This window comes from Aricia agestis, chromosome 18 (assembly GCF_905147365.1).
Source record: "Aricia agestis chromosome 18, ilAriAges1.1, whole genome shotgun sequence".
Taxonomy (NCBI): domain Eukaryota; kingdom Metazoa; phylum Arthropoda; class Insecta; order Lepidoptera; family Lycaenidae; genus Aricia; species Aricia agestis.
In genome coordinates this window covers 2,193,078-2,206,969 of record NC_056423.1, presented here as the reverse complement: position 1 = coordinate 2,206,969, position 13,892 = coordinate 2,193,078, and the positions used below count along the sequence as shown (strand labels likewise).

The following is a 13,892-nucleotide window of genomic DNA, read 5'->3' as shown; positions in this document are numbered from 1 at the left end:
CCGACCTAAGTGTGACCGGAGTATGAGCTAACCTCAAAAGAACATGCTCGAGATCAAAGATCATCAATAAAAGCTAAATATTGCACACAAAAAGCCAAATCATTGAGTCGCTTCAGCCGTGTGGTAGTGAGAGGGGTAGCGCCAAACCTGGGGCGGGGAGTATTCCACCTCCTGCGTAGTCCCGGAGCCCCACATCAGCACCGTCTGCCGGGGCTCCTGCATCCTCTCCTCCACCGACCCGCTGGAACCGCCAGGACTCGGCCCTGGCACTCCAGGAGATCTCCGTTCCCCCGTGACTGGGCTCATGTATCTTCCGTCGACGTAAGTGTATTCTCTGGACGGCGGTCGGTACGGAACCTCGTACCCTGGCGGCGCGGGCTCAAGGAAACCGTTTGGAGGGTACGGGGTGTAGTGGTAAGACAGGGGTTTGTATTGATGGAAGAGGTTGTCCGATAGAAACCGATCGTCCAAAGGAGGCGGTGCGTAATGTAAAGGAGCGGGGGGATATTCGCCGTAAGGCGCAGTGTATGCCCCATTAAGGTTGGTATACGCCGCTGCGACGTCCGCGGCAAGATATTCCACTGGCGGGGCTGCTGGGGTGGGAGGAACCCTCCTCTTGTTCCGGCAGGTGGATAGGAAGTCTCTCAGCTGTGTCTTATACCGTCTCGGCGCTCTCGGCTGAGGAGTGGTGGACTCGCACGCGATCTGCTCCGTCTCCGAGAAGTATAGGCTTGTGAGACCCGTATCTAAGTAGCTGACCTTGAAGTCCATCGTCCGCTTGCCGAGAAGATCCCGTCCTTCCTCCTCCCTGTAATGAAGACGTCATGAATGATTATTCCAAGATTTTCCATTTTTCGGATGCGTGCACAGTTATTATTTACCCCTTGACAAACCTTGGATGCTTTTGGTAATACGATTCATAGATTCCTGTATCTGAGGTAATTACACGAATGAAACATACTTGGCAAATTATTTAAAAGTTTTGTTTGAAAACGAACTTGGACGCTAAATAATGAAAGGAGATCCATTCCATAAAAGGGTCTGGGCCGGGGGGGATAAAATACCCAGGTTCTGGGCCAGGGGGGGGGCAAATTACCCAGGTTTTGGGTCAGGGGGGGGGGGGGCAAATCAGATTTTTTTTTTATAGGGTAGATGTTTATATAAAATGAAAAATTATTAATTTTTAGTTTAAAAATATTGTATTGCAAACAAATGGCAAAAATTTGTTCTCTTAATTTTTAAAGATAAAAGTACTAGATAATATACTTAGTAGGGTCGTCAACATGATCCAGGGGGGGGACAGCCCCCCCCCCCCCCCTCGGTACGCCCATGCAGACAAACAAAAAGTGACTCACATGAGCGGCCTATGCGTGCTGATGACGAAGTCCGGCTTGGAGTTCTTGTACACCAGCCGCGAGGAGGTCTGCAGCCACTGCCACTGCCCGTCCTTCGTCTGGAACCGGTACGCGATCATACCCGACGCCCCGGTTTTTAATACTGGAAGACAAATTGTTTTATTAAATATTTTCAAGGCTTATATGCTACGTAAAAAATGTGTGCCTACTCGACTTTGCAGAAATAATACGGAGCGGAATTGTCGCCGGATGCTTTTGCGAAATTAAAGAATTGCACTCCATATTTTATATTTATAGTGGAAACACTACAATAGCTTCGTCATACCTGCATTATTTAGATACGTTTTTCACTAAGGAAACTTATATACCCCGTTTTAAAAGTGAGAAATTAGCAACACTTTAGTTGTCTGGAGGAAACCGTTTGAAGCGGTAAGCTCGCAATTTGCGCAGATCTTTTCTTATTTTGTATTGTTTATATTATATTTTAATATCAAAATAAAAAAAATATTACTAGCTCTTCGTCACACCTTGACTGACTGATGACGACACATCTACATATAAAAAACCTTGGATGACTGATGAATGATGACTTTAAACACATCTTCATATAAATAAAAATTACTGTGTTAAAGTACAAATCAATAGGCGTGATAGATTTTCCGTAAAGTGTACCACAAGATGTACAGGTTGTGGGATATACTAGGGTTCGCTTCGCTCGCCCTGATTGTTATTATTTTAGCACTTCACCATGATTACTCAGGTAGATATCTCATCAATAAAATCTCACTACACAATACTTACACTCCTGATGTGCCGACGCGACGTACGCGAGGTCGTCGTAGTGGACGAGGTCGTACCCGCCCATGTTGGACAGCTCCGCGTCCGTGTACCCCAGCAGCATCTTGCCTCTGGAATCAATCAATCAAATTTACTTATTTGCTAAGAATATGGTACAGTACATTTTTATGAGTTCAGACATATTATGAGCAATCATACTTAATATCAGGAATGGTGCGAAATGGTGGTGAAGAATTCAAGAGGTTTGAAGTTACCAGTTTGATGGCCAGTTTCTAAATTCTATTTCCAAGGTAATAATACTCCCCACACCGGTTTCGGTGACGGTGGCCGGTTTCATTGAAACCAGGCCAGGTACGCAGGAGTATTTTTATAGTGCCCAAGTGTGTGCGCGGTACACAAGAGCACTCTCTATTCCTTTTACTCTCATAACCCAGTGGGACGGAAGACCGACACGACTGGCGAGAGATCAGGCGCAGGACCGACTTTTTACATGCCACATCAGGTGATCAGACTGCATTGTCCTAACCAAACTTGGAAATAACATGTTTCCAACGCGGGATTCGAATCCACGACCTCCGGAGTCGAGAGCGACGCTCTAACCACTAGACCACGGAGGCGTCTGTGGAAAAATTTCCAAGGTATATAGACTGTAGAGGAAGTTGAGTTGCGGTATTGATTATTTATCATTATAGATCTATTGTAGATGTTTTTTGATTATTCGTAGTTGTAGAATGTAGATGTAAAATAAAAAATTTTATTTTATATCAGAGATTTAATTATTTTAAGGGGGAAAATTTTTTGAGCCATAATTATTGTTTTTTTTTTTCAATAATCTAGTATCGCAGTTCTGTAAGTTGTTTTCTCTCATTTTAAAAAAGTCCAGACTTACTTACCTTCTAATAGGAAATTTTGCCTGAAAGATACAATTTGTATCTCTTTCAAGTTATTTTTAAAACTTGTCACGTGGGAATGACTCATGTTGGGAATCTTTTGGTAATAAATCCGAAATCCCCGTGTCGGAATGTCTATCCCTATTACCTAACACGTCTAATTCATTGGCCACGGCAACAATTATACATTTTGTACGACGTTTTACATTCCTGGGATTTCGCTGGTATTGTTATAGATATTTATTACCTAAAACAAGGGATTTTATGTTTAGATCTGGTTTAACTTTTGCATTCTTTTGAGCAATAAATAAACGTTATTATTATGTTCATATCATATTAAATTCGAATTCTTTTACTATTATTCTGGAGTAATTTGGAGGTTCCCATAATTTTACACGTTTTTGTGCACTTTTGTTCAAACTCTGTGTACACATTTGTTCAATAATTTAAGTTTTTGCCTTCGATATTTTAGAACACAAAACGATTGCACATTAAATAATACGAAGTGTCAAGTCGTCCGCTAAGCGGACAAATAAAATGATCCGATTACCGGACTAGCAACAGCCTAAATATTATTGCTTTGAGCTTTTAACTTAAACTTCTTTTTGTTATGAAAAACGTTTTCTAACGTAACTGTGTTGAGACGAAAAATAAGATCCAGGAAGGGCAATCTTAATCGGGTCAGCCGTTTAAACGCGAATAGGTGATAGACAGACACACTTTCATATTATAATATTAGTAAGGATCACTTACCTTTGGTCCATAGAAACTAGTGATAAGTCGAGTTTGTGTTTGCTCTTGAACATGACTTCCTTCTGTGGTATTTCTAGAAGAGAGGGGGGGCCGAAGGGGGCACATATCGCGAACAACGCCAGTGGGGGTTCTTCTGTCTTTTTGTTCTGTCCATGGAGTACCTTTATTCTTCCCCGGATGTCTAACCTCTGAAAAATTTGTTACATTGTTTTATACTCAACTTGGAAAATGGTGAAGTACAAATGAATTGGTACTGCTTAACAATACAATTATTTATTTGGTCTGACTGGTAAATAGCATAACTTTCAACTGATATAATATATACCATAAGGATTATCTTTTCATTTACTAACGTAAAAAACAATCAACAACATTGGAATTTGAACAGATAAACTTCTGTCCAAAAACTTTAAAAACTAGTTATTAACCTTACTAAGCTCTTACCAAGAAACCCGAAGTATTATCTAGGAGGCACCTAAACCGGACCGTGAAGCTCCTCTCGAGATGACTCGCTCGGTCCGGCCGCAGCGCGTCCTGCAACGTCAGCGAGCTCAGCTCCGGCGGCAGGAAGGAGTTCCACAGAAGCTGTCGTTGCAGCTCCTCCCGGTCCTCCGAGTGGACCAGCTCGTATACCGACTGGTGGACTATGTCCGACTGGAAGGAGACAGACATAATAAGTATGGCAAAAGTAGTCATTATAGACCCTGAAGGGTCGCAGTGACATTAGAGCTCTTAGGATCTGCCTTTGAAGGAGAAAAAAATACTAAAGTTAAAAAGAAAGTTAATGGGATGTTTAAATCATTATATCATCAGTAGAGTAAAAATTAGCCATCATAAAGACTTTGGTAATGATAAGACCCGAAGAATAGCTAAAATGATTAGTACTTAGATAAAATGTACATTGTTTAATACTATAAAAACTGTGTATTAACTATGCGGAAGATTTCAATGGTCATGATTCTTTGAATATAACAACTTAAATTCGATCTATCTATATATTTTTATGGCTACATAAAATCTATGAAATTAACTCGAATATCTAAAACTACGAATCCGTATCGCGATTACAATATGCAAATGCAGCTAGATCTGTATCTTAATAATTAAACACCTAGAACGAAGGATATTGATTTCACGGATTAAATAAAACTATAAACGTTTAGAAGTTTCCGATGAATAATCAAAATTAAATTACCCAAAACAAGATAATCATTTGATTACCGGTTAAAGGCGAACTATTTGTACAGAAAAAGAGCAAGTCACAGCCGAATCGTAAATCAATAATCATTGATGACCCGTGAAATCGATTCGCAGCCGATCATTAAAGAATCATCTGTTACGAACATGGACATGTTAATCGAACGTCTCGCAGAAATCCTTTCAAACTCTGATGCGTTATAATACGGCTTGTTTTCGAACGATAACTAAAATATGAATTTTAACACATCATATAACAAAGCAACGTGTAAATAGTGTGGATAATGTGCCGACAACAATGATGCAAGTAGGAAACTAATTGATAATCAAAGGGGGTGCCGCAGGGCTCGCGGCTCGGTCCCCTACATTTCGTAATGTATATGATTCATACGTAGAAAAATACCCCGAAAGTTGGTGAAGTTGTATTGGGGTTCTAAAAATGGAATGTGGGTACAAACATATTGCGATGGCATAAATGTCAGAGGATGATTTGTTTGGTGATTGCTTTTTGTTCCTGGTTCCGGGGTTGTTGCTATGGCGAACGACATGTTTTGTTGATATTTATTGTTTTGGATAGTTTTATTGCTTTATAAACGGATTTAATGGTTATCGTTTTCCGTAAATACGAATCACAAAATATTTACCGAAGGGAAACTTTACTCATTATGCAGTATTATATTATTTTCTTGAACTTAATAGCTTCGTAAAGTAGACATACATAATGTAGATATAAAAAGAAAAGTTTATTTTATTCTGCTGTCCCGGCAAACTTTGTTTTGCCATTATAAAGTATTTCGCCCACATTATTTTATTGAAGTGACTAAATAAGTATGGCACCATGGCAACGTCCATCGCTATCCCGTCGCACAAACAATGGTCGCCGGCAGTCTTGAGTTTTACTATTATTTATTAAACAAATGCACTTATCAATATAAAAAGTAGCCAGTAGCTAATTCTCAGAACTACTAAATATGCAATTATGCATATAAAACTTGGTAAAAATCAGTAAAGCCGTTTCGGAGGAGTACGGTAACTAACATTGTGACACGAGAATTTTATATATAACATAGAGACTGATTGCGATAAATTATGCCAGATACATGTTTGGCAGTAGCTGACGGTATATACCTACATGATGATGATAATGATGACTAACACAGAAATAGAGTAGATCACAGGAATGTATGCAGACTAGAGTTGAACTAACAATAAAAAAAAACGTATTTTGCATAAATTTTTTATGCAAAATACGTTTTTTTATAAAAAAATATACATGGGAGAGCCATGCTTCGGCACGAATGGGCCGGCTCGACCGGATAAATACCACGTTCTCACAGAAAACCGGCGTGAAACAGCGCTTGCGCTGTGTTTCGCCAAGTAAGTGAGTTTACCGGAGGCCCAATCCCCAAACCCCTACCCTATTCCCTTCCCTACCCTCAGCTATTCCCTTCCCTTTCCTTCCCTACCCTCCCCTATTACCCTATTCCCTCTTAAAAGGCCGGCAACGCACTTGCAGCTCTTCTGATGCTGCGAGTGTCCATGGGCGACGGAAGTTGCTTTCCATCAGGTGACCCGTTTGCTCGTTTGCCCCCTTATTTCATTTAAAAAAAAAATTGTTTATAAAAATATTAATAGTTTTTGCATAAAAAAGTGATTTAGTGATTTGAAATTAAAAAAAATGGATTTTAAATTATGTAGCTAGATATATTAGACAGTAATTAATGCAAGAACAATGGTCCACAGGACCGATACGAACAAGCGACATAAAAACAAAGACAAGGCAATTAAAACAAAAGTTTCTCAAATAAACAGATGAACATTTGGCGCACCATATGAGTCACTGACCACAGATCATGGGTATCACCTGGTAGGGTGCCACCTGGTGAGAGGCCAAGGTAATCCACGACCCTTCGCCCTAATCGGAGGGGTGATGGTAATTTTTAAATCAAACTTTCGGTCAAAGGGAACATTTTAATGCTTTCGGAAACAATGGAGAATCGATTTTACGTCGTAATAGGTATGTTGTAGAATGGGGTACTGTTTAGGGCCATTTTAATGGTGTAACTTTTCCTTGTGTGCAGATTTATTCTTTCTTTATGTGCTGACATATCCTGAGTTTGAATCTACGTTTAAGTGTCTCTAGTGAATATTATTTCAAAAACACTGTAAGACATTCCACTACCACAAAACAAAATATTATTTATTATTATTATTATTATTTATTTATTTTTTATGAAATAAGGGCGCAAACGAGCAAACGGGTCACCTGATGGAAAGCAACTTCCGTCGCCCATGGACACTCGCAGCATCAGAAGAGCTGCAGGTGCGTTGCCGGCCTTCTAAGGGGTAATAGGGGAGGGTAGGGAAAGGAAGGTGTAGGGGATTGGGCCTCCGGTAAACTCACTTACTCGGCGAAACACAGCGGAAGCGCTGTTTCACGCCGGTTTTCTGTGAGGACGTGGTATCTCTCCGGTCGAGCCGGCCCATTCGTGCCAAAGCATGGCTCTCCACGTCAAATAATATTATAGTAAATATAATATTATAGTTATCAATTATAATTAAATTGTAGTTTAATCATAACTATAATAATATTATATTTGTGACTGCGGTAAGAGAATAACATTTATTTTGTTACTCATGTTGAATCTAATAAAGATAAGAATTGGTTAGAAAAAGTACCTAATACCTATGGAGCTAATGTCAAAATCATTAAGGGCCTGTTTCACCACTTCCTGATAAGTGAAGAATAGGCTATCCACCAATTAACTTGACAGATCAAGTATGGAGAATCTGTCATAAAAGTTGTGAATAGCCTATTCGGCTATTCACAATAACAAAATGCGGCCGATAGACACCTTGGACAAGACGTGAGGTCCACACTCTAAAGTATATTTGTTTCTACTGCATCAATTCAGTATTGAACAGTATCTAAGCTAATTTAATATATAGTTGACGGTATAATCTGTGACCTGTCGGGGTAATCACTGAACTGGATCGGCCACGTGGCGGTTTTAAAATCGATTTGGTTTAATCACAACCCCTCTGATCGTAGATAGGGTAAAAGCCAAAGCAATAAAGGAATTCTAATTCGATGGTTTGGTTCGCAAAAGCGCAGGTAGATTTTAAAATTTTATAACATTATAGCTTTCTGTTTCCTTTTTTCTTGCAAGAAAAATCTTTTTAGGTCAAATCAACGTGAAAAGAGAGTAAATAGATTTATTGTACGTCTTGTATCTACTTAATACTGTATTCTATAATAAAACAAATGCGAAAGTGTGTCTGTCTGCCTCTTCAGTCTTCACATCCAAAACGCGGTACCAATTTTGCTGAAATCTAAATATATAAAACTCAAAGGTGACTGACTGACTGACATGGTGATCTATCAACGCACAGCCCAAACCACTGGACGGATCGGGCTGAAATTTTGCATGAAGATAGATGTTATGGCGTAGGCATGCAGGTAATTCTACCCCCAAGGAGATAAAATAGGGGATGAAAGTTTGTATTTGCTTTGTCAATTTTAAACCGATCGGACTGAGACTTTGATACCTAATAAATAATAATTATTCTTAACGCGAGCGAAGTCGTGGGCAAAAGCTAGTCTAATATAAAGATACTTTGAGTCCCGGGAAAGGACATAGGACACTTTTTATCCCGGAAAATATATACGAATTTAGGCGCAACGGAGTTGCCGGCGTCATCTAGTTTTAAATAGTTATAAAATAGAGGTAGAACCTCCTTTAAAACAGCCTTTTGACGAAAAGCTATTAATTGAAAGGACATCAGGCATACTGGTCTAAAAATTAATAAATTCGCGGGCAGAACTAAGAATATTTCCAATAGCTACGTTATTTTTCTATGAATTTAACACTGTTACTATGTTTTTTAGTAGTTATCTAAGTCTTCGTACGTAGTTATTAATAAATGATACTCAATATAAAAATGTAGTTACAGGGTTAAATCCACATTATATATTTTTTAAGTTTTTAATAATATGGACTAGCTGTTTTAAATAATCTTAGGTCTGGCCGCGCAGCTTTTTTTTAGACCAACATTGTATGGAAATTGCCGGATGTCCTTTAATTCAATGGAACATTTTCTAACTCTCCAAACAAAAGAAAGCACAATCTACTCCTATCGCATAATCTTTTAAAAATACCAAAAGCTGGAAAAAATCCTATCAACTCTCAAAGAAAAATACAGACCACCTTTGACACAGCAATAATTTGAAAAGTTAATATAAAAGGAAAATAAAAATTATTTACGATTGCGAAGGAAAAGTTTACTGCTTGGGGGTGGTATAATGGGGGTGTTTACCCCCTTTTCACCCCTGGGGGGGTCGTCGCCAAGTTTTTATCATGTCTGCTTTTGGTTGTTTGCATAGCAATGGAAAATGCTAAATGGGTTTAATTAATTATGCTAGGAGCTTATGGTTTTTGTTAGGGATATTCTAGTTTAATGCTTATTTAGTGGTGGCAATTTTTACATAAACTTTTTTAAGTAGATTCATGGCGTTATGGCTTATGAGTTATGAGTCATTACAAAATATTTCACTGATATTTAAACCTAAATACTATCAGAGAGATTCATAGACAGAGCTATATAATTCAGACGGGCTATGGCTTGACATAACCCTTCCAAATTAATATGTAGGTTCGCCATCTATAACTTTCTCCGATGGTAGTTACTTTTTGCGTGTTTAAAAAATAGAGTTCAAAAGTATATCGTTGAAGTCTTTTCTTCTTAAACATGGCGTAGTTTATCTGACACATCAGAGTCAAACAAGAGAAGGATTTTTTTTTATTTTCCTCTTAACTATAAACACCTTAGCTAGGAAACGAGCAGATAGATGGCCTGATAAACACTCGCAGGCCAGAGGTTTACAAGTGCGTTCTCAGTTATTAGGCATTGAGAAACGAACCTTAATAAATACCTTTACTATATCTTATATTTATACATATAAAATTCTCGTGTCACAATGTTAGTTACCGTACTCCTCCGAAACGGCTTTACTGATTTTTACCAAATTTTATATTATACATATTTAGTAGGTCTAAGAATCGGCTACTGGCTACTTTTTATGATGATAAGTGCATTTGTTGAATAAATAGTAGTAAATTATTTCAACTCGAGACTGACGGCGACCATTGTTTATGGGATAGCGATGGACGTTGCCATGGTGGCATACTTATAGTCACTTCAATAAAATAATATGGGCGAAATACTTTATATGGCAAAACAATGTTTGCCGGGTCAGCTACTTGCAGTATATTATACTACTAAAATATGGTGCTCGCAACTCCGTTGCGCTTAAATTGGAATTCGTACATTTTTTCGAAATAAAGGGTGTCCTATGAACATCCTTACTCCGAGCCTCAATAATTCTCCATACTAATTTTCAGCAAAATCGGTTTAGTGGTTTGGGCGTGAGGTATCAGACAGACAGACACACTTTCGCATTTATAATATTAGTATGGATTATTTAGTACCGGCAGATAAGTATTTTCGATTGTAGCGTTTTCGATTATTTTTCTGCATTCATTTGCGAGCAGCTGCATACAATAATTCAGACTCGAATTTATTTGATAAAATAAATTATTTGACATCGTAATTGGTATTTAATTTTACATGGTCAGAATATTGCCACATGCTCCTTGATAAATAACGCGTTTTTAGGGTTCCGTACCTATACGGTCATTGGGGTTCCTTGTTAACGGTCGCAGTTTTTACGTCCGTCCGTCTGTCACCATTCACCAGACTAAATTTAAAATTACTTAGTTAAATTTTTAGTCAACTTTTACTATTTAATAAAACATCTATCTATTAATATGTAAGTATGAAAAAAGTGAATTTTCAATTTTGTTAGTCTCGCTAAAATACGAGAACAGCCTAACCGATTTGACTAATTTTAGTGTTGAAATATTCGTGAAAGACCATCTCTACATGTTTTCGCGATGTTTGATGGTTTGTCTCTTAATCTCTATTGACCCTAGCATGACAAAAAAAAATTCTCGCGTAGATCTATCATCGAAATAACACATTTTTATAGAGTTTTGTCGAGATAATGTCGAGATTTTGACATTATGAGAAGAGTAGTTTTTAATTATCTCGAGAGTGAGATATCTCGTTGGCGTATGCTAGGCAGGATGGGAAGGTTTATATCAGGAAGGAAGTGATACGGTCATCTAGTTTTAAAATAAGAATCGAAGTGAGGCTCCCATAAAATAAAACATGTTTTATAGTGTTTTATACGGAGCCTTCACGTAAAAACCCGACTCGCACTTGGCCGGTTTTGCATTGATGCGTATGATGTATAAAATTGCAAGTAACTAAGGCAATATAAATATGTGCAAGAGTTTTTAGAAAACAATAACATTAATATCACTATTCAGTTGAAAGTAAATTCTGCCTAGAAATATTACATTAATAATATTATATAAAATAGTATCATGAAAAACGAATAATTTAATCAATAGCTCATAATTTTAATCCAATTTTACTGTCGCACTCAGAGACGAATGTTAACTATTTTTAATTGTAATTAAATGAAGATTTTGACATACTACCCCATACATTATCTGTCAAACACTTAATTTAATTGCAGTTAAGTAATGATTAATATTCGTTTCTTAGTGCAGCAGTTAGTATTAAATTATTACGCCGTCAAACTTATTTTTAAATTAAATTGTTTCTGAAGTACTAAACTGATTATGATGATTATTATAAAATGAGGAATGTTTGCATGTCCCTAATTAGCCCAGAAGGGAATAAATAAACAATATCTGCGGTCGTGCTGTGAACTTGATAACTAAGCCTTTAGCCCTTATCTAACTAATTATTATTTTTAATGTCCGAAAGTACAGTTGGTCGCGTAGAAAGCTACGTACCATTTTTTGCCGCGACCTCGGGTAACATAAATCTATTTTGGTAAAGAATTAAATAAAATAAAACTGAAAATATTTTTTTCTGAATTGGTTATAAAAAGCTCTTTCGGAAAAGTTTACGATGCCTATATTATTACCGGTTAAGGAACTAGCCAGCTGAGAAAAACATCCATTTATAAATTCCGGCTAAAAGAGATATTATAGGAAAACGTTATACTATAACCAAGATGATACTGTTTTGATTGCTATAGAAATAATTTTATAAATATAATTTTGGTCAAATTGTAAGCCGCTGCAAGCTCTTGTTTATCATTGCAAGTTTGATTTAAAAAAAATACAAATCTGGAGATATTATACATACGAAATTTGTCTATTATTTACCTCTTCACCTAAGCTCCTGAATTAATATGAAATTAAATCTAGAAATACCCCGCAAATAAAGTAAGATAGATTTTATCACGACCATTTCACTGAGACGTACCTAAATACAGCTCTTTATACAATTTAAAATTAACGACTTATCGTCTTACTACAAAAGATTTAAACACCTGTTGAACAGTTGATTAAAAAAAAATCAGTACATAATGGTCTCAAAACCACTGTTCAATAGATGTTTAAATCTTTTGTGGTAAGACCGATAGTATATAATTTTAATAATTTAATAATAATAATTTAATTTACTTGTCCGAGTATACGGTCGGGTAACATTTCGTGACAACAAACGCGGAAGTCTTGTTGTTACCGAAATTAGGACAATTCCGGTAATGCCCGCCATTTGTTATGAAATTATTGCGCCGACTGTACATTTTATTACAATAAAAGGTATAGAGGGAATTTAAATTAATATTACTCGAGCATCATCATCATCAGCAATTTTTAAAAGTAATTAAATCTAAAAGTATGGGATTCATAATATTTCAATTGCTTTAAAAAAATTGTGCTCTATATGCCACTATTGCACATTAAATAACCAGAAGTGATTTTTATAGTGCCTGAGTGCGTGCGCAGTATGCAAGGGCACAGCCTCTCTTTCATAATCCAATTAATAATAATAATAGCTATGGACGCTTCACACCACGTCAGTCTGGCTCCGTGGTAAGTACCTTTTTTTTTTTTTTTTTTTTTTTTTTTTTTTTTTTTTTTTTTTTTTTTTTTTTTTTTTTTTTTGGACTTGCGTTACAGGTACCAGACAACGGAAATATATTTAATACTTTTATACTATACATATATTTAAGATTTTTATTATACGATACATATCTTTAATACACATCCATGACCCCGGGAACTTTGAAAACTTGAGCCCCGGCTTGAGCTACCAACAGCCCACCAACTGAGCCACAGAGGTCGTCAAAGAAATTCTTTCTTGTCAGACGATCAGTTGATCAACCTGCGTTGTCCTAACTTAGAAACAACATTATTCGAACGTAGGCATCGAATTCCCACAACCTTTGATCAAAACTCGAAAACTCGAATCACTAGACCACGAATGCACTAGACATTTTGTAGACTTAACAGGAATCAGGATAGAGTGAAGTAGAGATCTGAAAAATACACCTCTAAAACTTCATAATGGCAACCATGCAAATCTTGTAATTACACATAAATTTTACATCAAAATTATCTTGAAAAAATAACCTACATAAATTTAAAGGTACCAGTCACTAAATATCGTTAGTCATCGAACTCGTACGATTCGATTATACGATGGTTTTAAAATAAAACGGTGAATTAAAACCCCTAATGTCGTTAGATATGAATAATTCTTTGTATAAAAAATGTACAAAGAAAAAAAAGGACATTAATTTCATTCGAATTACTAATTTTCCACGTTTCCATTGTCGTGCCGTGCCGTTCTTCTGACACTTTACAAGACGTTTTGCCGATTACATGATTTATCGACAAAAATGTTTTACGCACAAATTGTAAGTGAATGCACACGCGATTTAGATGTTATTAATTGTATTTTTAAACTAGGAAACAAAAGTTTTCGTTTTATTGAAATTAATGAAATTACC

The 13,892-nt window shown here is 36.8% G+C and overlaps 1 protein-coding gene across 1 annotated transcript in view; it reads right to left on the bottom strand.

Moving 5' to 3' along the window:
- Positions 1-13,892, bottom strand: part of LOC121736056 (aryl hydrocarbon receptor) — a 126,253-nt gene continuing 112,361 nt past the window's right edge. Inside the window, exons 5-9 of the mRNA XM_042127100.1 lie at positions 4,241-4,450; positions 3,797-3,984; positions 2,157-2,263; positions 1,356-1,497; positions 1-808 (exon numbers count right to left, since the gene is read on the bottom strand). Of these exons, the coding sequence (XP_041983034.1) occupies positions 100-808; positions 1,356-1,497; positions 2,157-2,263; positions 3,797-3,984; positions 4,241-4,450 (1,356 nt within the window). The 3' untranslated portion in view covers positions 1-99. The remainder of the gene's footprint in view (positions 809-1,355; positions 1,498-2,156; positions 2,264-3,796; positions 3,985-4,240; positions 4,451-13,892) is intronic.